Here is a 26,044-nt window from a genome sequence, read left to right as displayed (position 1 = left end):
ACGAGTATTATAGGTTAAGCTCCGAGAAACGTTTGCAAAGTTTACCGTAAATCGCAAAAAAAAAAAAAAGTTCATTCATGAACTTCATGAACTAATGGCTGTGGCTTGGCTACCTTCGTCTCGCCATCGGCTTATCGAGGCCGGAAACACATCCGCGCGGACCGGAAGTTTACACCACCGTTTTGGGAAGTGTTGGGAAGTCCGCAGCAGGCCGGACAACCTTCGTCGTTTTTTTTTTTACTTTTCATCAATGGCGAACGGGAGAAACGCCCGATATCGCTTTTAAATAAAGCCGTTTTATGCTCGGCACTGATTCTGAATCGTTGAACGAGTACCTCTGCCTGATGGAACCGACGTCGACGTACGCAGACTTGGGGAGGAACGCCGCGCCCGTCAAGTTTGATCCGCCGCGGCTGAGCCGGAAACGTCGCGATGTCGTTGACGGCCACTCTCAGCAGGTGTGTTGTGTGTGCGTGTGTGTGTGTCGCAGCAGTTGGAATCCCTCTCGCTCGCGCTGAGGTTTCGCATCGATGCCTGGCATCGCCCCATTGTTTCGCGATAAAGGCCAGACGGTATCGCCACGATCGAGTTTGTTCCGCCCGGCTTCGTCTTCCTCTTTCTCCGTCGGTCGCATCGTCGACTCATCGCTCGTTCGTGATTGCGGATCGGAGGAGCCATGGAGGCTGTCGACGAGGATCGTTTAATCGAGGTGAAAAAATTCGTCGCCCGACACTCGAAGCGTACCCGCCATGTGCGGAGGTTACAGCGCGATCACTCCAGCGTGTTATCAGTACGCCTACATGTTTGTTTTCTCCGTCGAACGGCTCGCAAAAGCGTTGGCTTGTCAGAGATCAACGTTAGAAATCGGGCCCGCGTAAACACCGCGGAGAGGTGGTGTTTTCCTCACTTTGTCGTCGAAATCACAAGTGCCGTTAACCCGGAGTCGTTTGCTGCTTGGCAAAGTAGCGTTTGTTATAGCTTGAGTTTTCGTGAAACCTTGAATTGTGCGTTCGTACGTGTGTACGGAGACCTGCAGTGACGTTCGCGATCGTCTGGCTGGCTCTTCAAAAGATTCCTTTTTGAATGTCGCGAATTTCGAAGCACCGCGAAATGTCTCTGCCTTGCTTGACCAGTGTTGCACTACATGTGTATCAACGACGCACAATGCAGCGCTAAACGGTGCTCTCGCGCAAAGCGAATCTGTCGCTAGTTTCTGGCGCGGCATGGTAAAGGTGACGCAGCCGCACAAGCTTTGCGCAATGATTGCTCAAGCACTGAAATGCTGCGTCAGTAGGGCAGTTAAAACACTGGCGTAGCCGTACGATTGCAAGAACTTGCTTTTAACGAATGGTGACGTGCAGCGGCCTTATGCCCACCTCGGAAAACGAATGGCACTGAACGTCAGCCTTATGTGTGGTTAAAGATTTGAACTTGGCAGTGAAATCAGTACCAACCCTTATATATAGCTTTCATTGATTACGAGAAAGCGTTTGATTCTGTCAAAACCTCAGCAGTCATGGAGGCATTACGGAATCGGTGTGTAGACGAGCCGTGTGTAAAAATACTGAAAGATATCTATAGCGGCTCCACAGCCACCTTAGTCCTCCATAAAGAAAGCAACAAGATCCCAATTAAGAAAGGTGTCAGGCAGGGAGATACGATCTCTCCAATGTTATTCACAGCGTGTTTACAGGAGGTATTCAGACCTGGATTGGGAAGACTTGGGGATAAGAGTTCATGGAGAATGCCTTAGTAACTTGCGATTCGCTGATGATATTGCCTTGCTTAGTAACTCAGGGGACCAGTTGCAATGCATGCTCACTAACCTGGAGAGGCAAAGCAGAAGAGTGGGTCTAAAAATTAATCTGCAGAAAACTAAAGTAATGTTTAACAGTCTCGAAAGAGAACAGCAATTTACAATAGGTAGCGAGGCACTGGAAGTGGTAAGGGAATACATCTACTTAGGGCAGGTAGTGGTGGCGGATCCGGATCATGAGACGGAAATAATCAGAAGAATAAGAATGGGCTGGGGTGCGTTTGGCAGGCATTCTCAGATCATGAAAAGCAGGTTGCCATTATCCCTCAAGAGAAAAGTGTATAACAGCTGTGTCTTACCAGTACTCACCTACGTGGCAGAAACCTGGAGGCTTACGAAAAGGGTTCTACTTAAATTGAGGACGACGAAACGAGCTATGGAAAGAAGAATGATAGGTGTAACGTTAAGGGATAAGAAAAGAGCAGATTGGGTGAGGGAACAAATGCAAGTTAATGACATCTTAGTTGAAATCCTGGTTACAACTCTTCAGCTGTAACCAGGATCCAAAGCTTGGAATCCTGGTTACAGCTGAAGGGTTGTGGACATGTTACCCAGATCCAGCTGTAATTTTGACCATAAAAGATAATCCCATAACCATCAGGGTAACAGCAGAGAAACAAAACTCCTGCATCCTACAGCCTTATTACCAACCCTGACACCCTACTCCACATTCCTTCCCGGCAAAGGACGAATGGTCGAGTGGAAATATAGTTTTAACAAATTATCATGCAGACTCTGTTGGTCTTTTGTGCATCCTCAGTTGAAGAATGAGTCATTACAGACTCACCCAACTTTCAGTTTTCTTATAATAAAGGTGTTTTATAAACAACCAAAAGGAAAGCAGTTGGAGACACTAGTAGGCTGTTCACCGTTGACGCGCACATGTCGAGCCCAGTGACTCACGTGTAATCCCCTTGTTGGCTCCTAACGGCAGCTTCGAATTTCATCTCAGTTTGCATTGTAGTCACAATATTAACTGTACAAGGCTGCAGAACGCTTAAAGAAACACACACACGCAGGCACATAACATGGCCATCAATACCCACGCATCTGCCTCAATATAGTCACCAGCTTGATAAGCGAGGCTGCGTGCAGCATTGCTGTGAGCCGCGGCCGAGAACCGACAGTGCCCAGTTCTACTTTCTCGCAGACAAGCTGTGCGACTGTCTTTGATTTAGTGAGAACAGCTGACATGACACTTAGGAAAAAAGAAAAATTATTGCTAATCAGACCGTGCTATTATGCCCTCAACATTTACCAACCAGCAATAATGCAGCCTCCTCCGAGTCCTCTGGAGCTAAGGACTATAAGCTGGTAATTCATGGTGCCAGCATGCAAACTCACTGGCAGTGCAAGTAGTGGTTATCACGGAGGATGCTGCCCTATCATGGTGAGGTGCTAAAAAGTTGCACAGAACCTGCTGAAGTTGTTCGTGGTCTCTTACTGCGAAGTGTCTCTCTTTCTCCCGTTCTGTGCAGCCGACAGGTGACGAAGAAGTGGAAGTGGCCTTCTCTGGTGGAGCTGTTGGCCGCGAGGGGCAAGATGCGGGTGGCACTGCAATGGCGACTGGTCGGGGCCGGGCCCCATCGTGGGGTGGCGAGGGTGGGGACGAGGAAGAGGAGGAGGAGCTGAAGTACGGTGCCAAGCACGTCATCAAGCTGTTCGTGCCGGTGTCGCTCTGCATGCTCGTCGTGGTGGCCACCATCAGCTCCATCAACTTCTATCGGCACACCAACACCTACCTGTGAGTGCCCCACTCGAAACATTTTGATGTGGGCTAAGTTGGGCCGTCTTCAACCTTTATATTTGAAACAGCGCTCAATGTTGGTGGGAAAAAGGAGTAGAGGACACAGAGTACTTCCATCAAGCCAGCTTAACTTTAGACGAAGGTTTTTAATAACATTGATCGCCATACTTCCCACTACGAGCCAAGTGGAGAAGGTTTATTGATTTTAACCCTTTAAGGGGGTTGCTATTGGGGTCACCAGAGGGTTCAGGAGCATGCAGGCTTTCTGGTCAAGTTGGAATTATTCAGCACAGGCTGATTTTAGGATTGAAATAAAGTTTGGGCCCATAGAAATGCATGGGCTCCAGCTGGGACCTTTGGTCAGGATTGAATTACCCGAAATATTTAATCAACCAGAGCCAATGTCTTCTGTATTTGAAGAAAAAAGAAAAAAAATGCCCTCATCTCCGTGTTTTACTGCTGAGGATGTCTAAGTGCATCCAAGTGCATATGTTAGGTCATGTGGAAGAGTACTTTCATTTGTGTTGCACTTTCCATGGCTCCTTTTAACATCTGATGCTTGTACATATTACACCAGTTTTCACACAGTCACTTATGGGGGTAGAGTGATTCACACAACAAAGTATTGGCTTGCATTCTCTGGCCATGGCCATCATAACTGCATGCACCAACCAACATGGCCCCTTGCACAGTGTTTGCACAGGTAAGGCAAGCTTAACAAAACGGGAAGACATAGTGAGCGAGTGTCCCCAGTGGTTATCACACTCTGAGTGCCCTTGAGCATACTTTTTTGTTGTGTTAGTGTAGTAAAAACTTAGAGGATGCTTAAGCTTCGCCTTTAAGAGTGCAACGCGATAGCATTAAAAGATCTCTGAGTGCTTGTCACGCTTCCTGGCGATCGCAGCTTTCTTGCGCTTGCATAGAGGTGAGTGCGATGGTGCTTTTGCAAGGAAGCGAGCATACCGCGTCACTCTGTGAGCGGAAAAGGGGTTTGTGTTTGAGTTTTCACGTAACAGAATTATTTTATCTGGTACATATTCAAATTAAACTCTGGCACTATCATGTCTGCATGTTGTGTTTAGGTCACACTTTACAATTTTTCTGGCATATTTTACTTTGAGGAATTAAATTAGTTCAGTAACGTCTCTGCGCCATGTAGAGGGCCTGCATGGTTGTGGTTCGGAATGACTTCTTGCAACACGACGTCCAACGGCGACAATGGATTTTTTTTGCGACACGGAGCCCTTAACATTGTCGTGTTAGGACTTGGTTTGTATTCCTGTCCCATTGACAACTGATGCCTTTGTGTCATGCTGCACATGTGCATGGCTGTCCTTTCAGGGTGTACACGCCATTCACCGACCAGACAGTGGACACGGGCACCAAAGTTTGGCAGTCCTTTGCCAATGCATTCATCCTGATGGGTGTCATTGTGGTCATGACCATCCTGCTCATTGTCCTGTACAAGTTCCGCTGCTACAAGGTGGGTGTCTTCTACAACTGCAGAGCTCTAGTGGTGAGCACAACAGTGCTCGGGCAGAAGTGCCTTTGTACTGATGGTGCTGTCACGACGAAAGACATGCAGGAAGTCAACGTTAACTTGGCATATGTGCTGAGGCTGTTGTAGCATGTCTATTTTCTTGCCTTTCTCCTGTTTCATTTTTTTTTTCATTGCCACAAAAAAGTGTATTACAGTCTGTGTTTCCTGCTGAAGTTGAACCTCACTTCATTACCTCAGCTTTGCATAACCGCACAAAATAATGCTGAAAGCATTAGGTCGAATTCAGTCTTAGTTGCATGCCATTTACTATGGCATAGTGGTTATCTTGCAATGTATGGGTGCATTCGTGATCTATGGACACTGCGCATGCTTCGTGCATCTGATTTGTGAGAGTTGGAAAAGTAATGTTTACTCGTGCTTGGTGCCACTTGCTTGCAGTCCAGTTTGTGAACTGGATGACTCTGTGCATATCGTTTCAGCATGCTAGTGGTCTTTTCTTTGCTTCATATTTTGTGTGATCGTTTAAATTTTTACCTGTGCAACACAACGCTTGTCCTGTGCAGGTCATTCACGGCTGGCTCATCCTTTCCTCACTGCTGTTGGTCTTCCTCTTCGCGTACATCTTTTTGGGGTAAGTTGGCAGTAGATGGAACTTGACATAACTTTCAAGTGATGTTTAGGCTCTTCTAGCTTTTACTGATTGTTCGTTAATTTCATTGTTGCCCTCTGGCAAGCTTAATGCTGCCACGGATTGCTTACTTGTGAACCATTGGACAGGGGATGCACGCAAACTTGCATGTCTATCAGGTTGCCAGTGGGCGTTGAAGAATTCATGACAGAAAGCGGGCGTATGCTCATGGCAGAAAGCTGCTGTGTGCTTTTAAAAACCCCAGCTATTCAATATGAATCCTGAGTTTTCCATTGCAGTGTCATTCATATTCCAGTGTAGCTCAGTGACTTAAAGGGGGCACTTAAGGAAAGTGGAGCCAGATTGGAAGGTTAAGCTTGTGTAGTAAAGGGAGTTGTCATCCGTGGCACGAAAAATGAGAATGCGAAAATTACAGTGGTGCCACCTGTTTTCAACTCGGGTACCTCTCACGTGATGTCGGCACTGGCTGATTCACAAGAGAGCAGCAAAGAGACAGGTTGCATGATGATTACATCAACTTGTCTGTGTTGGCCCGGGCATATCAAATCTAGGATCAGCAGGGGGTTCTTCGGTGGCAAATGGCTACACAAGAAGGTCGTATACTGGCACACAGAAAACAATGATAGGCTTCTAGACGAATAATCTATTCATCTAGCTTGACTTGACCATTAATTGGCCGGCAAGAAATCCAAAAATGCATTCAGAAAAATGATATTCTCTTTTATTGCACATATGGATAGCAAATTTTTTGCAGATTCTAGATATATATATGACGCGGGGGCAGTAAATTCACAAATTGTGTCTGAAAAGGGGAGTATGGTAGTGCGATTCAAAGACGGGACAAGAGAAGACACAAAGGGACACACACAGCGCTGTGTGTGTCCCTTTGTGTCTTCTCTTGTCCCGTCTTTGAATCGCGCTACCATACTCCCCTTGAAGATGCATTACCAACAAGCCCACATTGCAACTCTTGTGTCTGAAGATATACAAATTTAAAACTAGGTGCTGGCGGAAGGTTTCGCCCATCTTTGTTCACTGCCATTACTACGGTGGCTAGATGGGCAGGTGTGCCGACCTCCGTAGTTTGCTGCGTCTCTGAGTAATGACAACAGGAGTAGCGCTGCGATCAGAGGCCTGTTGCAAAGCGCGCTTTGTCTGCTACTGAGTCTGTTGTTATTGAGTGCCTCTTATACTTAATTTAATTAGTTGTCACAGTAAATTCTGAAAGAAAATGGTTAAATTATGTTGAGAGAGTGCAGAAATATGTGATGTTTCTTGCTGCAATGCGTAATTTTCAAAAGCAGACATTTATATTGTCTGTGAAATGCACTGATGGCACAGTGCACCGTGCTCGCAGTCACGATAGTTCTCCGAGTTCCTGCAATTTATTTGGAAGTTTAAGGAGTGAAGTGAATACAGTGGACTCTCGTTAAGACAAACTCGGTTAAGCCGAATTCTCGCATATAATGAACAACATGGGAACATTTGTTTAGTTTTCTGTAGACTCAATGCAAAAAAAAAAAAAAGAATCCGCTTAAACTGCCTCAGACATGCTCTTCGATTAAGGCGAAAATTCGGAGTGACGCCACCGCTAGCGATCCTGGAGGCTCGGGTGCCTCGATGCGCCACGCCCAAGGGCACATGCATCAAGGCACCCTGCTGGAGGCCTGCGGCACACATCACCAGTGGACAGAGGCGAAAACAAGAAGAGGAAACAAAAACAGTGATGTTTCATTTCGAGAATGCGGGTGACGGACAAGCATATAGGTGCTATAGCGCATATGAAGCTATCGGCACTCGGTGCACCTAGACTGTCTGCATTGCAGATCGTATTCAAGACGGGGCTCGTGCAGCTGCACCATACGCAGCAGCCGCCGGCGTACAATGCCCCCTTGTAAACATTCGCGTACTAATTAAATTAACAAGCATGGTGTCAGCGTGCACAGGTAAACATGAACAGATCACACCTCATGACCGCAGACGCTCACTGTCAAAACGCTAGCGTGGAGAATTGCAGCAGCAGCAGCAAAGGAAGTGACCTTTGCGCTGTCTGTCGCTTCAATGAAAACTGAGCGGCGAGAACACAGCGCTTGCAAAACTGCGACCCATCGGCCCCCGTAAACTGTGTCCCCAAAGCAGATTGCATTCAAGATAAACCCCTCACGGGCACTCGCTGCCGAAGTACACCTCCCTCCCTCACCTCCCTGGTGTCTTGCGCGTGACAGAAGATGACACAGTCCCCCTTCCTCACACACACTTTCTTCCTTTGCGCAAGCAAGATTGAACCGCCATCGTTGGCTCACCATCGCATGCTTTCACTCACACACACAGCGTACGGTGCGTGACGACGATGTTATGACGAGACGAACCCGGTACGTCCATATCGCAAATGAAACCTGTAGCAACTGCCATAGGAGGTAAACCCAGCGCACCTCCACTTACCTTCCTTCTTAGCCATGCTTCGCCCCGTTTCTCCTTCCCCACTTCACTCAACGTCACCTAGACTTTCCTCTGGGGTGTGTTGCTTTGCTGTGCACTCAGCGTGCTCCTTTGTACTTTCGCTAGCTCGGAGCATGCACCTGTGAAGCGGCAGGTGCCTGCTTGAACTCCCTAGCAAACTTTTTTCGGCAGCACGAAGGCACAGAAGGATTTTTAATGTCATTAGGTGAGATGAAGTCGTTTGTGGCTTTTCGCCAATTTGCACAGAAGTGCCAAACATCTATCATGGACTACATGAAACCAAGCAACAGTACTACTTGAAAACAGTTTTCTATTAAGTTCAGCTAAAGAAATGCTCCTTATGTAATTTTTCCCCCGTTTTAAGTCTAGCACTTCATTTACCGTATTGAAGTAATATTTTTGGACGCACCACGCATGTTGCCAATTATTCTTCTGATAAGACAAACAAATTTTCGTCGTCCCTTCCAGTTCGTCTCAAAGGGAGTCTACTGTACTGTGGGTGACGTCCGTGAATACGACGCTTTTTAGGCTCTGAGACAGAGTGTAAGTGTTCCTTCCCAGAAGAAAGCTAGCCGGAAGGGCATTCTTACTTTGCACCGAATCGTAAATTCAGCTACAAACATCTAAGCCACAGGCTAAAATATCACTCATTTTGATGCCACGAGACCCAGAACTTTCAGAGAAACGTGAATTTGCACATTGCCATGCAGAGAACATGTGCAAACCGCATTAGTTGTGCGTCAGCACCACTTCGAGAAGCATTTCGTTAAGCGTATCGTGCAGATTCCGCAGGTGCATCTGCGGCTAACAAGTGATGCTGTACCTTCAATGCGACCCAGCACTCTAGCAGAAAGAAGCTTCCGCACAAAGAACAAGCAAGGCTTTGATGGGATGCCGGTTGCTAAAATAATCCTGAAGAGACAGTGAGCCAAACTTGCACACGCACTTCTGGCAAATAGCGATGCAAATGAAAAGAATGTGCGTGTTTAACAAGTGAAGAATGAGTATTTGCACAAAGGTGAGGGAGTCAACCTGTTGAGAGACGGTCGACAAAATGGTTCTGTGAGAAGGTCGAAGATGTTTTGGCAAGTACGACGACAAATACCAGCAGCCGCACAGCAGAAAAAAATATCAGCTTTTTCAGAACTAAATGAATTCAGTTCACAAGAAAGTGACTGCTGTGTGCACTGCCGCGGGCAACTGAAGTCTTCTGGACTGGTCGCTTGTGAGCAGCACAAACTTGAACTTACGAGCAGCGTCATCAAGCTAATCTATTGCTCACCTGCACTTTCTTGTGATGAGCAAGAACTTGGCTCCTGAGCATACTCCAGAAGAGGAGATGCACCTTACGCTGCGCTACATGTATTGCGAGCACTGCGATGCAGTGCCGTGTTTCATTTGAGGCTATAGTTTGCTGTAAAAGCTTGGCGTGTTGCTGGTTTACGCGTGCGACCTAAGAATTGCCCTTTTACATTCAAATATACGTATGTACGACCATCAAGAGTCCAAACTATTGTTTGGCATGCTACAATATCCTGCTCTCATCATAGATCATACACTTAATCATAGATCATTGAACAAGGTAAGAACAAGTTTCTTTTTCTTTCTTTTTTTGGAAAACATGTTTATTTCTATTGGCAAAAAAGGTTGTTGACTTATATTGCAAACGTGTACATCTCGACACAAATTAACATACATCTATCTCATTTATAATAGCAGCCATACAGGCAAAGAAGTAAAGCCAGGGAGTTTATCTGTCTGAATATGAACATTTATTCTATTGTATTTTGCATTCCTTCAGGCCAGGTGATTTTCATTATGCATTTCCTGGTATAAGAATATTCCGTATGCAAATTACGTTCGCATTCATCACCCACATACTGATGCATAAAACACATTTTGACTCTAGGTCACCCTTCAGAAGAACTGATGAAGGGCTGTTTCGTACATGCAGAATTTGTGCTCCTCTTCACAGACTCAATTTTATCATGTATACCGAACAAAACAGCATTAACGGCTCTATGTATTTGCCTTTCGAACTGGGAAACAGACAGCTGACGCACAAGGCAATTACGTTACCTTCCTATGTGACAGGGCTGCACTGCATTCAGAAAGCTATAACTATCTATGGTGTCGCAGTGAAGATGGTTTCCAGTTTAAATACAGTGATAAATATGCCACATTTCCACTGTATTATGGCCGCAGCAGCACACGACGTGCACCGCTTGTGACAGGCCTCTGACCGCGCAGCACCACGTTTTTCGTCATGAAGAGAATCGCTGAGCTACGCTCATAGCCCCTCTGTTGCATTAGGATGTTAAACCCAATCAATCAATTAATCAATAAACCCAGCAACCTCAGCTTGCTTTAATGTTTCCTCACTATCACGTGGCAGGGAGGTGCTGCGGGCATACAATGTGCCCATGGACTACCCAACGGTGGTGTTTGCCATGTGGAACTTCGGCGTGGTTGGCATGATCTCCATCCACTGGAAGGGGCCCCTGCTTCTTCAGCAGGCCTACCTCATCCTCGTGTCAGCACTCATGGCACTCGTTTTCATCAAGTACCTTCCCGACTGGACTGCCTGGGTCGTCCTCGGGGTCATCTCTGTCTGGGGTGAGGCCGCAGTGACCACTCGGTCGTTCCTTGTGCACGGTATTGATGCTTATGTGCTGAAGTGCTGGCCCTGCAACCTGTACTCTTGCCACTTGGAACTATACCCTGTAGGATAAGGAGTTCTCAATGGTGCTAGGCCTTTTGCCTTCTGCTCAGAGGTGCTCTCACTTTTGAGTTGGAAGTGCAACTGAGATCTCAGAGGATTCCCTTCACATACCTCCTTCAGTTAGTCTGGAGCAGCTGAATGTTTGGCTTGAGCAGGCTTTCTCTGGACCCAATCTTGAGAGGGCTCTGAGTGGCTGCAAACCGAGTCGGAATGACAACATGTACCCTCTGAAAACATTTATTACGATTATAGCTAACACTTCCAGGAGACCTGCTAGCTAAGCATGACATCACTGAGGGACTCCTCAAAGTTAATGTGTTGGACAAGGGTGGTTTGACTTGCTTGCTTGGGTGTGGTTGGCCGTAGTAGCTGCCGTGTAGAGACGCATATTTTGACCTTTTGGAGGAAAGTGGTAACGAGCAGCAGTGAGGTCTGCCATGTGCACCACTCAGTCTAGACCAAACATAGATTGAGTGAGGTCAGTGGGTTTCGACGTGACCACGCTACCAGCATTTGTGCTCCTCATTCCCTGTTATCACCCCAACCCACTGGCACGGATTGCCCTCCCAATGGAGGGGTGGTCAGGTGTTGTGCCACCTTTTGCATGCCTTCCTTTTGTGACTGGTGAATCGGAATATTAACTTGCCTCCTCTCCGCAGACTTGATCGCGGTCCTGTGCCCCAAGGGACCACTGCGGATTCTCGTTGAGACGGCGCAGGAGCGTAATGAGCCAATCTTCCCTGCTCTCATCTACTCCTGTGAGTATCCCTGCATCCCCAATAAATGTTCTTCTCTGATTAGAGAGGTTTAGTTTGTCCGGTATTCTTGTAAGTGCAGGCAGACTGGGCGTTCTACCCTAGGGGCAGAGGTGTAAACGTGAGCGGCCTGTACGGTGCAGCCACTTGGTGGTGCAGAACTCAACCAGGCAAACACATCTAACATTGCAGTAACCAAGTGTATCTTCTTTGCTGTTGGTGTAAACTTTCGGCAGCAACAAGACTACGCTGCTGCTGTAAATTTACACCAGCAGCAAAGTAGAATACACTTGGTTGCTGCAGTATTGGCTCTTGTTTGTCTGATTGAGCTCTGCAACACCAGGCGGCTTCAGCATGCAGGACGTACCCGTTTGCACCTCCACTCATCCAGCAAAACGGCCAGTACGCTTGTGTTTACCTGAATGCCGCACGCACTAAATATATCTATTGTGTGACACGACATTTTCTTGTATCTTTTGCAAGCTCACAAGAATAATACAGGAGAAGAAGCTCGGTGCTATTCTGTCCCCTTGTGGCTTCTGCAAAAGTAAAGAAGAGTAAAAACTTGTTACTTCGGATTTCGAGGAAAAAGAATTTTTGAGTTATCGGATGAACCAAGACAGGAACACGCCTTTATTTGCTGAATAAATCATAACACTCACTTCTGCTTTGCACAAAATCTGCATGGATGCTGCAAATATATCGATCTCTTGACTGATGGCTGCTCCCAGTGACAATTACCTTTTATAGTAATGTGAGAGCCACATTATTGTCAGAGTAAGTGTTTTTGCCAGTGGGGACTGGCCCCAGGCAATCGATTGTCAATTGCAATGTAGCCGGTGAGTTCGATATCTCCACATGGGGCTACAGCAGAATAGTTTTTCTTCCTCAATGGCTTCCATGGTGACACTGAATGCTTTGCACTGAAGCAAAACAAAAGCCACGCTTGCCACAGCTGCTGCAAGGAATCCCTGGTCGCTATCGATGCAACCATGGATAGTGACCACGCAGTCCTGGAGAGACATGGCAAACGCAGTGTCTTGCGCAGTGCTAAACGCAGTATAAAAAGGCGCAAAGTGTTCTGATAATTTCTGTACAGTTTTTGCTGATGACTATAGCGATGTGGACTTAGTCGCTTCATTTCAGTTGGATGCTAGTGCCACCCATGCCAATTTTTATTCTATAATATTAATTAGCTTCTTTCCACAAAAAAAAGAAAGAATGTAAAGAAAGTTTTGAAAGAACACTTTACCAACTAAATTCGTGTTGCTCTTTAGTGTCTGTTAAAAATTTATTATCTTGTCCTTCAAGTGTAATTTATTTATTTATTTATTCATTCAATATACCTCACAGGGCTCAGAAGGGCATTGTATAAAGGGGACAAAAAACAGCATAAATAGTATAGGAACAAGTACCAAATAACGACGCAAGATGCAAAACAAGAAGTTAAGTGAGAAATTGTACAGAGCAAATGATAACAAAAAAGTATACATAGGCGTAAGAAACATTGTATATGCTATGAGTAACACGAATGCGTCATATGTCTTGTCTTGGTCATTTAATGAAAAAGGTTCATACTTGTCACCCCCTTTTCCGGCCTCTCATGCAACAGCTGCTATGGCGTGGTGTGTGGTGACAATGGCTGACCGGGATCCCTTCTACACTAACCAAAACCAGCCAGGTGCACAGAGCGACGTCTCGTCAGGTATGCCACACTCTTTCTAGAATTTCGCTGAGCTTTTTAAATCTGATGACCTTGCGAGGACAGGAAGCTGTACTACAGTGCAGTCCAACGATACTATGTATAACGACACACTGGTTATAATGCTGAGTTGGCATAGGAGTATCCGCCGCTCACTCCCGCCGCTCACTTGTAGAAGGTCATGTCGTTGTCTTTTCTTTTGTTTTTTTTGTACCCCTCGACTATACGCCGCATTTTTTTCAAAGCCATCGCGCAACGAACCACTTAAGGCTTTCGCCTTAATATATAATGATATGTTATGACCACATGATGGATACAAAAATCAAAATTTTGCCTTCTGGATGGTGTTTGCCATGCAGACTGAGCATGACATTTGTGTTGGAACATTCTCCTTAAACGAATGAGGCTGAGATGGGGCAAAAACTGCCTACTGGAGTTCACGCTCGCCGCGACTTCCCACCGCGCCGATTGCGAAAGCCGCAGAGAGCATCGCGAGTGGGGCAGCACGCCACAAGATGGCGCCAACTGCTTCATGTCCATGTCACCCATGATCGTGCTCCATATGCACCCAGAGAAGAGACGGAGAGAGAGAGAGAAAAGCATTGCAGTTAATTAGTAACTCGCTTAGTTGCTCACTGATTACGTGCACACTAAAGGGTTGCTGTCAGCATTCACGCAGCAGCTGGACACGATGCACACCACGGTTGTAAACCTGAAACCAATGCAAAAGCAAGTGCAGATTTCTAATTGTTTCAGTGCGCCTAACGCATGACACACTGTTTAGAGGTATAAAGAAACATTTCAATTTTCATGGCCTACTTTCTACAATGTCCATTGTTTGCGCAAGTGGCAAATTTGAGTTTGGAGCTACAAAGGTATGTTCGGCAACTTTTTTTTTATGCGGCAGTCCAGATATAGCAATGATCGGTTAGAATGATCGGATTTTGTATTATTTTTGATATTGTTATAAGTGTACTGCATTGTACCACAAAACAAAAGAACTCATGACCAATGAGTTAGACTGGAACCCAGCTGGTCACTGAGATGTTGTTATCGTGACTCTCAGGAGGCTGTCTAAAATCATCGGCTATCGTGAGCTAACATTTTATTGAAGACGCTTATACAGTAAAGCCTCGTTAATACGTAGTTGGCAGGGAATGTGGATCAGGTGCACACTAAGCAAGGTAATAATTAACCGACAATTGCAGATGAGCGGCTATAGACTTACCTGCGAGAAAAGAACTATGTCCTGTCGGTGATTTTCACTTGCCACCAAGGTGACCTTGCAACGACGACGGCATCCTCAAACTCGGCAAGGCCGCGAGCCAGTTTCTCCATAAGGGTGGTTCTTCTATAAGAGCCTAGTGGATTGTCTATTCAACCGCCGCTGATTGGATGGGGCTGCTCGTCTCCTCCTCTCTCGCACAGCTCCATCCAATCAGCACATCAACAGCGGCTGAAATGGACCGTCCACTCGGTGGACTCTTACAGAATGCCCCTCCTGGTCCCACTTCTCTGCGAATGTCCTCATGACAGTCAATTCAAGCGCCACATTGGAGGTGAGAGCGCCATCACCCACCGTGGAAGCACCAGAAGTTATCGGAGCAGGAAAAAATGTTGTGGCCGCCACGTTTTGATGTCACTGTCGGTGGCGACCGCTGTTCGTGAGCCACCATTTTGCCATCTGCGGTCTGAGCGCACGGCATTTTCCCCTATTCCGGGCTCGTACGAGTCGAAAAATGAAGTAAATACTGTGGATTAACCGTTTGGCATGTAGTAAGTGACTAAGCAGTCGCTTACCTAAGCAGTCAGTCAACAGTGGTGACTGGGCGGGGCTTCATTGCGCTAATATTTAAACCGGAATTATTTATTAAGTTGGTATGTTTTAACGAGGCTTTACTGTATAGGCGTTAAAAATTGCATTCAACCGAAGGAATTGCCTGCATTGGCAACCAGGGCATCCACAGGTGAATTCATGCCAATGAGAGACAAAATCTTCTACAACGTGGCAGTCAGAATGTGTGCGTAACAACTAGCTCCACCTGCCGCAGGCACATCCTTGGTTCGTAAAGACCTCATTTTTGTCAACACTATGCAAGTATGTGTCCGGCCATCCGTCCCATGTGTCATTCTGACAGTCACATTGTTGCTTTTGAGATTATGTGCCACATCGCGGAGCACGTTCTGGATATATGCATCAGATGTAAACGGGATGCTGCAGTGCGGCAGTGATCACGATGCAGCAATTCTTTGGTGTACACCGACTGTCATGCATGAACCCTGCAGTGTTGCATTTGTTCAGGGTGCATGTAAGATGCCCCGAGCCATCGCACCCACTACACATATTTGTGTAGATAACTTGCTGGCTGTCAGTAAAGTGCTCTGCAATGATATATGTCGCTTGCTTATGCGAAATTGACGTGCAAGTGTGTATCAGTGCGAGACATTGCCAAAGCACCCACTAAACCAGTTTTATTGCAGTCCTTGTGTTCTTTGCTGATTCGCGCTGGTTGATTGATACGATTAGGTATCACTAACTCGTGTTTCGAGGCCAATTTTCTTTTTCCCAATCCTTCAAGATTTTTGCATTTGTGAACTATGCAATGGGTGTGGTTTTCTGCCAGATGGATTGTTTCCTATGCTAAGCATACTGCCGAATGAATTAGAGGTGTGTTATGGAATTTTTTTCTGCATATTGTTTAATACGACCCGCTGGCTGATTCAGTTGATCTTGTCGATCCCGTCAGGGTCGAATAACGAAAGTTGACTGTACAAATGTGCCAGCCAGTTACCGTCTCTCATTTATGTGACGTCACGGAGGGGTAAGTTTCCTTTGGCATTGGCACCCATCAGGAAATTTGCTTGGGAGAGCAGAGGTACAGAAGGCAGATTCTGCGCAGTTTTGTAGGCATACCGCGCGTCGAATTTTAAACAGTCACCCGGCGTAGCAGAGCGCGCAGTAACGCTTTTCCTCCCATTGTGCAGCGTCGACCAACAGCCCCGGCCAGCTAGCAGAGGGCGGGGACGCGGATCCCCCCGTGGAGGTCGAGCAGCCCCGGATGCGAGGAGAGCGGACGCGGCGGCGCTCGCAGCGTGGCAGCACAGTCGTCAACAGCGGCACGCTCGCGAGCGCCACCGACAATGCTGGCGACCTCCCCCACCAGGAAGAAGAAGAGAGTGAGTGGCTGGTGCTGGGGCATTGTGTCATGGAATGGGGTGCCCTCATTCTCGTCTTCAACGTGCTGCTAGTGTTGTTATCACGATCAGCACTTGTGTTGCCGGCTGCGGTGTGGCTACAGCGGTGTTCTGTCGTATGAGTGTGAATTCAGGTGACAGGTTTAACTCTGCCATGGCCACATTCCTGTGGAGGCGGAATGCAAAAACGCTTGCGTTACCGTTTCTTAGATGTGCGGTGAAGAATCCCCAGTGGTCAAAACTCAATTGTGGCATAAGCCACTGTGCAGTCTTGAGATGTTAAATTCTGCGATGTAATTTTAATGTTTCAGAGCTTATTATGTGTTGCTCACCTTTTTGTCCTTGACTTCGCCAGGCTGTTAGCGCGTTACCATGAATTCGTACCAACTTGGTCAGCTTTTACTCACCTCTTCGGTGAACGGCGTTTCCAGTCAGGCTTGTCGTTTGGGGAATCTGACAAAGATGGAGAGGCACACAGAGGACACACACAGCGCTGTACTTTCATCATCAACAACAACAGCAACAACAATAACGAAAAGTTTATTTTGCTAGTGCGCAGATTTTTAATACTGATCACTGCAACGAAACAACAAAAACCGTGCATAGAAGATACTGCTTTTCATCTCACTATTGCACATTGGCCGTGCCTTCTAAAACAATCAGCTCTTTTTCACACAAGGCTACAGAAGGGCAGGTTACACAGCTTTTACCCACATGTGCTATTTCAGTAGCTTCTATAATTTCCCTGGTAGAAACCGTGGCAAATGCACGTGATATCGGATGTTACGTTTTCCCGGATCACACATTTTCTTTTCATGTGAAAGCGCCAATTGGCCCCTCGAGTGAAAAAGCCAGCGTCGTCTGTATCAGTGAAACTTCCCATTGGCTGCGATGCCATGTCAGGAGTGCACCTCGCGCGCTCGTGACGCTGGCTCGCACTTGCTGGCTCGGGCTTCAACAGAGCACAGCAGGCGAAAGGGAACATTTTGTGCTGCGATAGCATGTCAAGTGTTGCGTGAGGGAAGAGGGCATCCCTTCGACGTCACGTCACCCTTGCTCTCAGAGGCCTGTGTTATCTGCACCTTCCTTGTCTGCGCAAGCTCTTGCTTGCATTCTAACTACGTCTTGGTAAGGCTAAATCAAAATACGCCAAGCGTTCAACACACTCGCTTGCCCGCGAGGAGTTCATAACTTGAAGGACCGCTCAGCAGCATTCAATTCAACATTTATGCTTCCGCATTCACAACTGATAAGAAGGGCTTAGGTGTCCTCGGATTTTTTCTTGCGGTCCCAATAAAAACAATTCCATGGTGTTCTACTGTATTGTCATCTTAGTAATTTTGTACTGCTTTCTTTCAAGTTTTCTCACCAACTAAGCCTGCTTAAACGTTTGTTTCATGCTTCAAAAAGCAGCATATTTTTTTCTTTTATTGCGATAGCAATTATATGGACATTCCAATTGAATTTTTTCCATCGCTGTGAGGTTCCATATATGTTTAGGTACAGTTGAACCCACTTATAACGACATCAGCTTTAACAACACAGTGGACTCTTTAAAACGGAGCCTCAAGGGACCAGGGAAATTGGTTCCATTTATCAGGAGTTCCATTTACTGAGAGACAAAGCTGAATACAATTGCATGAGTACAAAACCAACTAACCATGAAGATGGTGTTCCGTTTAAGAGGCAGTTCCGTTTAAGCGATTTCTGTTTATTGAGATTCCACTGTATATAGGTTACAACAACGAGAAGCTGCTGCACCGTCAATCTCTATATGTTTTCTATGGTGAAATAACCTGCTTACTACAATGCCCCCATGCCATATTATCGGTTATAACGATGGATTCTGGATACTGGGTGTCCGTGCCAAAAGGTAGTGGAATTCAAAATCCTTGAAAAGAAAAAGAGAAATTAGAGCCGCTGCACGGCGCCACATGCTGTTTCCCAGCCTTCTCCACATCCCCAGCCTCGCGCGCCTCTCTCCCATCGCCCTTCCACCCCTCCGAGCACGAATGGGCTGCACCCATAGCTTTATGCTGCCCCACCCTCAGAAACGCGAACATGAAATGCAAAATGCGAACGGGTGCTGCTCTGAGATTGATCGCTGGCCTTCGTGCTCGTCTTTGTTGGTTGCATCGAAGTTGTTCCTGGCCATGTCGTTTCTAAGCCTTGTTTTCCTCACCGCCGAAATAGAAGATGGCTGATCCACCTGCTGATAATCGGTAATGCGTGACGTTACCGGTGAAAGGAACGCACACTGCTATAGATTTGGAAACGAAGTGCTTCTAACCGATGAGGCGATCGTCGCAAACGTGCTTACATAGGATAGCAACAGCAACAGTGGTGGCGACAGTGATTACGTGGTAGTGCGGGCTGCCTCAACGTTGTCCTCTCTGGAGGCCCAGCGGATGATCAGTACCCCGGGGCTTCAGTTTCGTGAGGGACCTACCGCTGCACTACGTGGAGCACCTTGAGGTCTTGGAGAAGAATGTCTGAAAGCTTCGCGTAAAGCAAGCAAAGCTGACGGACATGGGGTTTTCTCGTGCAAGCCAGGGAGAAGTACGTGGCGAGATGCGTGTGGCGATCTCGCCCCAGCGTTTCTTTTGGATTTCTCAAGCTGAGAGGCTGCCGTGGCAACCTTCTCGCTTCTTCTAAAAGGCCCCTTTCGAGGCCACCAAAGCGATGCCTCGGCGTAGCTCGCATGCCACCTACCGCCCGTGACCCCGCTTTGGAGTTAGGGCAGTGTCATTCTTGAACGCCGACCGCCACGGCTTGTTACACGCAATCGGAGTGCAGGAAGCAGAGATAAGCAGTTAAAACGAGTCGACACAATCAAGAGCCGGATGGACGAAGGTGGTGGGGAAGGAAATTGGCCTCCCTGCCATTATAGTTTTCGCCCAACAGTTCTGCCATTCCCATTCTTATTTCTTTTTTCTTGCAACCTGGTTATAATAGTTATCGGTTATAACAATAGAATCTTGCACTTGAATATTGCTATAAGTGAATTTGACATTATATGTATGCTATATGCCATGCCATGCTACATCACGTGCAGAATGTGCAGGCTATATTGACACACCATTCTGCCACTAAAGTTGCTCATACCAAGTCTTACATTCTTGACAAAATTATTCCTTAGAATCTTGAGAATGGCAGCCCACACACAAATGTCATGAAACAAAACATCAACTGTGCATTCGTTTTATCTTAAATGTTCTCAGACTTAAATGTTAAAAGTGTGAAACAATAACAGATCTCGAACCTGAAAATTACGTAAATGTATTGGCGTGGCTGCGCACTAACCCAATACGGAAAAGTGGAGGTAAAGTCGCTAAGAAAGACGTTGGCTTTCATTAATAAGCATAAATAAAATTGTCCGACCGCAGGATTCAAACAGAGGACCCCTAGCACGACAGCTCGTTTTTGGTTAGCCAACTTACGTTTACTTCAATTCATAATGCCACTACAGCTGCAGGTCTTACACTTCGTGTTGCTATCACATTCATTGCTTCGACCTTATGGTAAAACTGTGATATTTTTTAATGAACTTGGCATTTTTGCTCGCCCTGCTCTCTTCCTTCAACAGGGGGAGTCAAGCTAGGCCTGGGCGACTTCATCTTTTACAGCGTCTTGGTGGGGAAGGCGTCGTCCTATGGTGACTGGAACACGACCGTCGCCTGCTTTGTGGCCATCCTCATTGTAAGTGGGACGTGCGATGTAGCCATGCTGCACTGCTTTACTGTGACACGCTGTTGCATCATTAGCTGTGCTTTTGTATGTTGTCCATTGATGCTATGTGGTGTCTTATGCAATTCACTTTGATTACACATAGTTCATATTGCTAAGGGCACCAAGCGTTTGATAGTAATTCCAAGTGGTTAATAAAGACATGAATTAATGAAAATAAACAAACATCTGCCTTGTTTCTTTTCACAATTTGAACGCATAACAGAAGACACCAAGCAGTGAACTAGAGCGCAAGAATTTTGTCACCCAAGTCCACTCTGCAGCTTGTCGGTCTGTTTCGTTGCAACAGGGTAATGAAAAGGGCCAGTTGGTTGTGGTTTATGCTGACCAACTGGGTACGTTGAGACATGATGAATTGGCAAACGGCACTAACTACAGTAAACCCTCCTTAAGACTGATCCGATAACTCAATATATTAGTCAAGCCGAAACTTTTTTCCTATTGTGGTGTCAACTCGTGTATTTCACCCGTTATGTTAAAAAGATTTTGTACCTAACGCAGCATGTCTGGAGATCTCCCCTGCAAAAACACCAGGGAAAAGGCAAAAAGGTAGTGTCAGCAGAGTCGCTTGCTCTTGCCTTGCACCCGCCGGCAGCTTTCTAGCCAGGCCAGACGTCCCGCTCAGCCGCGCTCACCTGCTTGTCTTTCCCACTTCTTTTGGTCTATCGCTGATGGTGCGCGCTTGATTGGCTGCTTGTTGCCGCTTCTTAGCTTGCATAGCAGCAGTCATCTGGGAGCCGAAGTTTTTGTCTCTCTCTCATTTAGGACACTTTCAGTATGCATCAGTGCGGTCGCTGCATATCCATTGTTGACCTTGCACAAGACGATCAGCACTTTTGAGCAGGAGCGATAAGGATGGTTGCTTCATTTCCGTGTGACTGTGAGGCGCAAACACCGCATCACTTGTGGGCACCTGCCAAAGGCGTGACAAATTGCGCTGTTCCGCAGTTCAGTTTCGGTTTTCTAGGTGAATTCGTCTGGAATGCGTAATGCTGCAGAAAGTAGCAGTGTCAGCTTTTTGGATGTCTGAAGGCGGTTATACTACTTGGACAACTGGCTTCAAATACAATCCTCGGCTGATAATTCACACTCGATGGGGACCGCAAAAAGCATCCGAATAATCGGGAGTATGAAATACCAGATTCACCCAAAAATGAGTGACTATATCCCACAAGTGGGCAAAAAGGGTGTGACGTATTCTCGGGCCGTCAATTTTGCGAGACACCTTCTATTATTTCGCATGACTGTAATAACGCAAGATGCGTCAGCGTCTGCGAGTGACGGCATTCTTGGGACAATGCCAAGCGTGCTACCTCATCACTGTGCAGAAGTGCTACTGCCTATCGACCTGTCCAGTGCTAGTCATGCGAAATATCACGAAAATGAAAGTGTCTTTCGAAAGTGATCGTTCATAAATACAGCTTAAGTTTGTGAACGTGCGTTGTTGTGCACACCTTTGCTTACCCTTGGCCTAGACATTCTGGGGTTGTCATTTTCCAGCAATGCCTCTTACGCTGTTTCCTTTTACGCTCTTCGCACTTCATCTTTTCGGTGGTCAGAAAGATGCTCTGAACACGTTATGAACAGGATCAGCCGGCCACGAACAGTGGATGACAAGAGTGGCACATAATATAGCATGAGGCATTGCTACAAGCTGTGGCCCGTATATCGATCACTCTCATGCTGTCGCTACAGATAGACGAAAGTACATTCTCATCGGTGACCACTGGATTGGTTAGGCTTCGCTAGCTTCGGCTTTGCGGAGCACTGGCAACATGGCCAACGACAGTGCTGACATCTCAAAATTAAAGTATCGCTATTTTTCCTTGGCTCAGTGGCCATATTAGAGCACGATTGTGCAGTCAGAGTTCGAAGTATTGCTCAACGCACTTTAAGGTGTCTGAAATTTCAGTTGTCCTTATACATTAAGGTTATGGAGCTAGTGGCGGGGCCACGGGGCTGTCTGAATAATCAGTCATTGACTGTATTGTGTTAGGATCAATTGTCTCGACTCTGGGCCAAGTACACTTGGTACAAGAGACTTGGTACAAGTTACAGTAACACAGTTGTGCATAGACGGCAACGTGTCCGGTGCTGATGAACGTGAAAGTGACTGAGAACATTACTGGCAGCATTTTAGAAAGGCTTCATGTACTCTGTGTGCAATCAACGGGCTCCTGTTTTCATGATTTCACTTATCTCGAAACTCCAGGTATCTAAAAAATTTTCCCGGTTTTTACAGCTTCGAGTCCACGGGGGTTTACTGTAGTAACTAGGGGCACTGGAGCAGCATTCTCGAACAGTCACATTTAGGGGCACGTCCACCTTCTTGAGATTTTTGCTCGACTTGACACCAGGTGCACCAGCACATGGTGTCAGGCCAAGCGCAGCACCAGATGCACCAGGCCAAGAGAATGTGCTTGGCACAGTTGGAGAACACACTGTTGGCCATGGATGTCGGCACATCTGGTGCCAGGGCACACGAAAGAGGTCGTACCCCCGAAAGTCTTGTTTGGCAGTGCCACTCCTAGGGCATGACACAAGCAACAAACTCTAGCACTAATACGGCCCAGTCCTCTCTTATGCACATAACTTGAGTTATAGCTCGGTGCGGTCAGCCAATACCGAGTGCTTCGGTACATTTCTGGTGAGCAAGTGGAGGCTGTGGTATTCACCCACGCTGCATTGTCCCTCCTCCCGATTGTTTGCAGGGCCTGTGCCTAACCTTGCTCCTGCTGGCCATATTCAAGAAGGCACTTCCGGCCCTGCCAATCTCGATCACCTTCGGCCTCATCTTCTACTTTGCGACGTCGTCGCTCGTCCAGCCGTTTGCCGACAGCCTGGCGAGCGAGCAAGTCTTTATATGATGGATCTCCACCACGAAAGGACGCTGCACGGGGGAGTTGCAGCGATAAGTCATCTTGCACTGCAATAACCAAGCAGTGGCAGCGTGCTTTGCCCGCCCGTATAAAAACGCTAATCGAGTCACATGCTGCAACATCTTGGTTGTCTTCAGTTGTTGAGAACACGGCACCCTTTGAACTATTGAGTCGACAGCATGCTGTGATGCGGTGTGTCGTGTGAACGGCCGCCATGCTCCAGAAGAATGTACAGACTGGGCCGCCAACTACTTCCGTCGTTCCTGGACTTCCAAAGTGGTTTTTCCTTTGTGTTTACCCCGACCCCACCCCCCCTAGATGCTGCTTTTAATGAAGTGACGCTTATTTATATGATTCTTCGCATGCTTCTGTGTGACACGCCACAGTTCACTTTGTTGGAAGTACTGCTAGCTCAGTGTGGTGGGTACAGTTGACTTCCGTTAATTTTACTCTGACAGGACCGACGAAATTGGTTGAATCATCCCAGGGGCAAATTAAACAAGAGGCAGAAAAAAAGCACTGAAACACACTTGTGATTGATTTGACAGTGTTTGCCCGATTCTGACACGTTTCCGAATTGAATGCACAATCACTTTATATGGGTTGAAAGTGAAAAACTAAAATAAAAATGACATTACAGCTCCTAATAAAACACAGAAACTGAATGTGCACCCAATGTTCTAGCAAAGAAAAAAGGAAATGCAGCATGCCTCCGATATTGGCAAAAAGGAAAATGCGTGACTAGCGAACTTCACCTTCACAAAATGGAACTTTATTTGGTTAATGCCCATTGTCATCACTCTCAGACTGTTTTATCACTGTCTATGAAGAAACACATGTCGTCCTATGTACGGTCCATAGCACGTTTGATACTTGGCATTCATGAAAAGACTTCACAACAATAGCAAACGGAATACAGGCCCTCACCTAGACTAACCGCTTCACTAGTTCGTCCTGCGACGCACGCAATTCTCCAGAACACCAAGAACATGTGACGGGACTTGTTGTTAACGTGCAAAATAAGCTGTCGTTTTATGCGTTTTCATAATCAGACTTAAAGCAAAACATCTTCATCGTAATGCTATGCGCAAACTCGTTCTGTTGCTATCCGAGGTCGCCATCCTGTGATGGCAGTGCCAGTGCCAATCACACTGGCTAGACTGGCTTTGACGGTAGGCTGTTTCGAATGCAGTTTTGTTTTCGTATGAGATTGCACAACCCAAGTAATTTTCACATTTTCCTATAAAAAGAAATGTGCGTTGGAATACAGTGACATTCATTGTGAGCTACTGTTTTTGCTTTAATATGTTTCTGGGGTGAGCGGAATATTGCCGTTTTTGACAGGAGATGGTGTTTGTTCGACCCATTCACTGCACCCCAAGTACTGCTGAGATGGACTCTGTCGCTATTGGAGTCACCACTGCGGTCACCACTGGGGCCAGGCACATGTGTGATGACCAGCCAGGCTCGAATTGTCTGCCGAAGACTGATTTCAGGGTCGAAGCAACAAAAGGCTCCAGCCGCGACCTTCGGTCGGGATCGAATTAACCGAAATATGAAATTAACCAGAGTTGAATTAGCAGAAGTCTACTGTATTACTGAATATGTCTCATCATCAGAGATGCCCCAAAATAAACTTTCTATGTTGCCCGTCAGTTTCACTGCGTTTTTATTTATATATTTTTTTCCCATTCTTTGCAGCAGCTGTTGTGAGGCAATAATGATGATGATGATGATAATACATTTATTGAAAGCAAATAAAGAAAGAAGGATGGTGAATCAGACGACCGAGAGCCCTTGGGCCCCGGCAACTCAAGTCACTGCCGCCATTTGGACGGCAGTGTCGGAGATTCGCGTTAAATACGTCCCGCTACATAATGCGAGGCCTGCAAGTTCGGCACTGTGCTGCACCGCTTCGCACTCTTGCTGCGCTGGGAAGCCTGTTTGCGGTATACAACATCGTGAGGGTTAAAAATGGCTTTTTGGCATATGTCAGGTGCTTAGTGGTAGAGCTGGACGTAACGAAATGATTGTTTCCTTTGTGCAACGTATCCATACAAGGCGAAATGCAATGACGGAAGCAAAACGAATTATAATACGCAAACCTGTATGCTGGCGCTGTGCAATTGATAGTCCGTACCGAAAGGTTAATTAACCGTCATCGATTGGCATTGGTCTGGGCCGCATTTGGACGGGCGGATCAATTTTGATGACTCGGTGACCCTTATCTTGCATGTAGATCTCGGCGCACTTCGTGGATTTGTGGTCAGCTGCGAACCACAGCTATATTTTGTGAGGTTACACACGTGGCGTGTAAGCCAAGCGATTCCGATTAAATACATTGCCGTGTATAGAAGATGTACTTCCTGTCAGTCCCTGCGTGGGAGACGCTGACGCGCGTCCTGCAGGACCTTTATTGAAGTTTATCCAATCCAATATATTGAGTGTATATCGGGAGTTTCCCGCAAATCAGAAAGTGTGCGTGTTGCCGGAAACAGCGTTCGCGCTCTCTTAGCGCGTGTTGGATGCATTTCTCGGTACGCGTTTGGATGATCTTTCTTCAAAGACTGAAACGACTTCGATTGTTTTGGCACGTTGCGGGCCCACGCGGCGTTGTTTTCCCGGTATAGATAATTCCGGACAGACCGAATTAATTTTATTTACTACGCAGAAACTCAATTTTAGCGGTGAATTTTGCGTTTGTCTGATGATTACCGCAACGGAGAGTCTTCTTCTCTCAGTACATTATTAGAGGCGCTCAATCAAAGAATGAAGAAAAAGGAGGAATTGATCGGGGAAATTTCGTTTCGGCGGCAGTGCAACAGATGGCGGCAGCTACTTGCGGCCGGCTTTGGTCACGTGACCGCGCTT

At 46.7% G+C, this 26,044-nt stretch overlaps 1 protein-coding gene across 2 annotated transcripts; it reads left to right on the top strand.

Moving 5' to 3' along the window:
- The first annotated feature begins 180 nt into the window (after nt 1-180).
- Nucleotides 181-24,828, top strand: LOC126534199 (presenilin-1-like). 2 transcript variants are annotated; one of them, XM_050181458.2, is made up of 10 exons: nt 181-458; nt 3,295-3,560; nt 4,905-5,046; nt 5,628-5,695; nt 10,569-10,789; nt 11,555-11,653; nt 13,263-13,355; nt 16,338-16,529; nt 20,134-20,246; nt 23,006-24,828. In XM_050181458.2, exons 1-10 carry the CDS (start codon nt 300-302, stop codon nt 23,159-23,161), a joined length of 1,509 nt encoding a protein of 502 aa, XP_050037415.1. In that variant the 5' UTR covers nt 181-299; the 3' UTR covers nt 23,162-24,828. The 2 variants fall into 2 exon arrangements, with proteins under 2 accessions (XP_050037415.1, XP_050037416.1); XM_050181459.3 differs by lacking the exon at nt 181-458 and adding an exon at nt 480-709.
- The last annotated feature ends 1,216 nt before the right edge of the window (nt 24,829-26,044 follow it).

Source organism: Dermacentor andersoni, chromosome 7, assembly GCF_023375885.2.
Source record: "Dermacentor andersoni chromosome 7, qqDerAnde1_hic_scaffold, whole genome shotgun sequence".
In the NCBI taxonomy this organism is placed as follows: Eukaryota; Metazoa; Arthropoda; class Arachnida; order Ixodida; family Ixodidae; genus Dermacentor; species Dermacentor andersoni.
The sequence above is the reverse complement of the archived record's forward strand: the minus strand, read 5'-3'. Positions and strand labels throughout refer to the sequence as shown.

Coding starts and splice junctions, on each gene's coding strand:
- LOC126534199 (XM_050181458.2), top strand. CDS start 300: ATGCTCGGCACTGATTCTGAATCGTTGAACGAGTACCTCTGCCTGATG. Junction 3,561..4,904: donor CGGCACACCAACACCTACCT/GTGAGTGCCCCA, acceptor CTGTCCTTTCAG/GGTGTACACGCCATTCACCG. Junction 5,047..5,627: donor ACAAGTTCCGCTGCTACAAG/GTGGGTGTCTTC, acceptor TGTCCTGTGCAG/GTCATTCACGGCTGGCTCAT.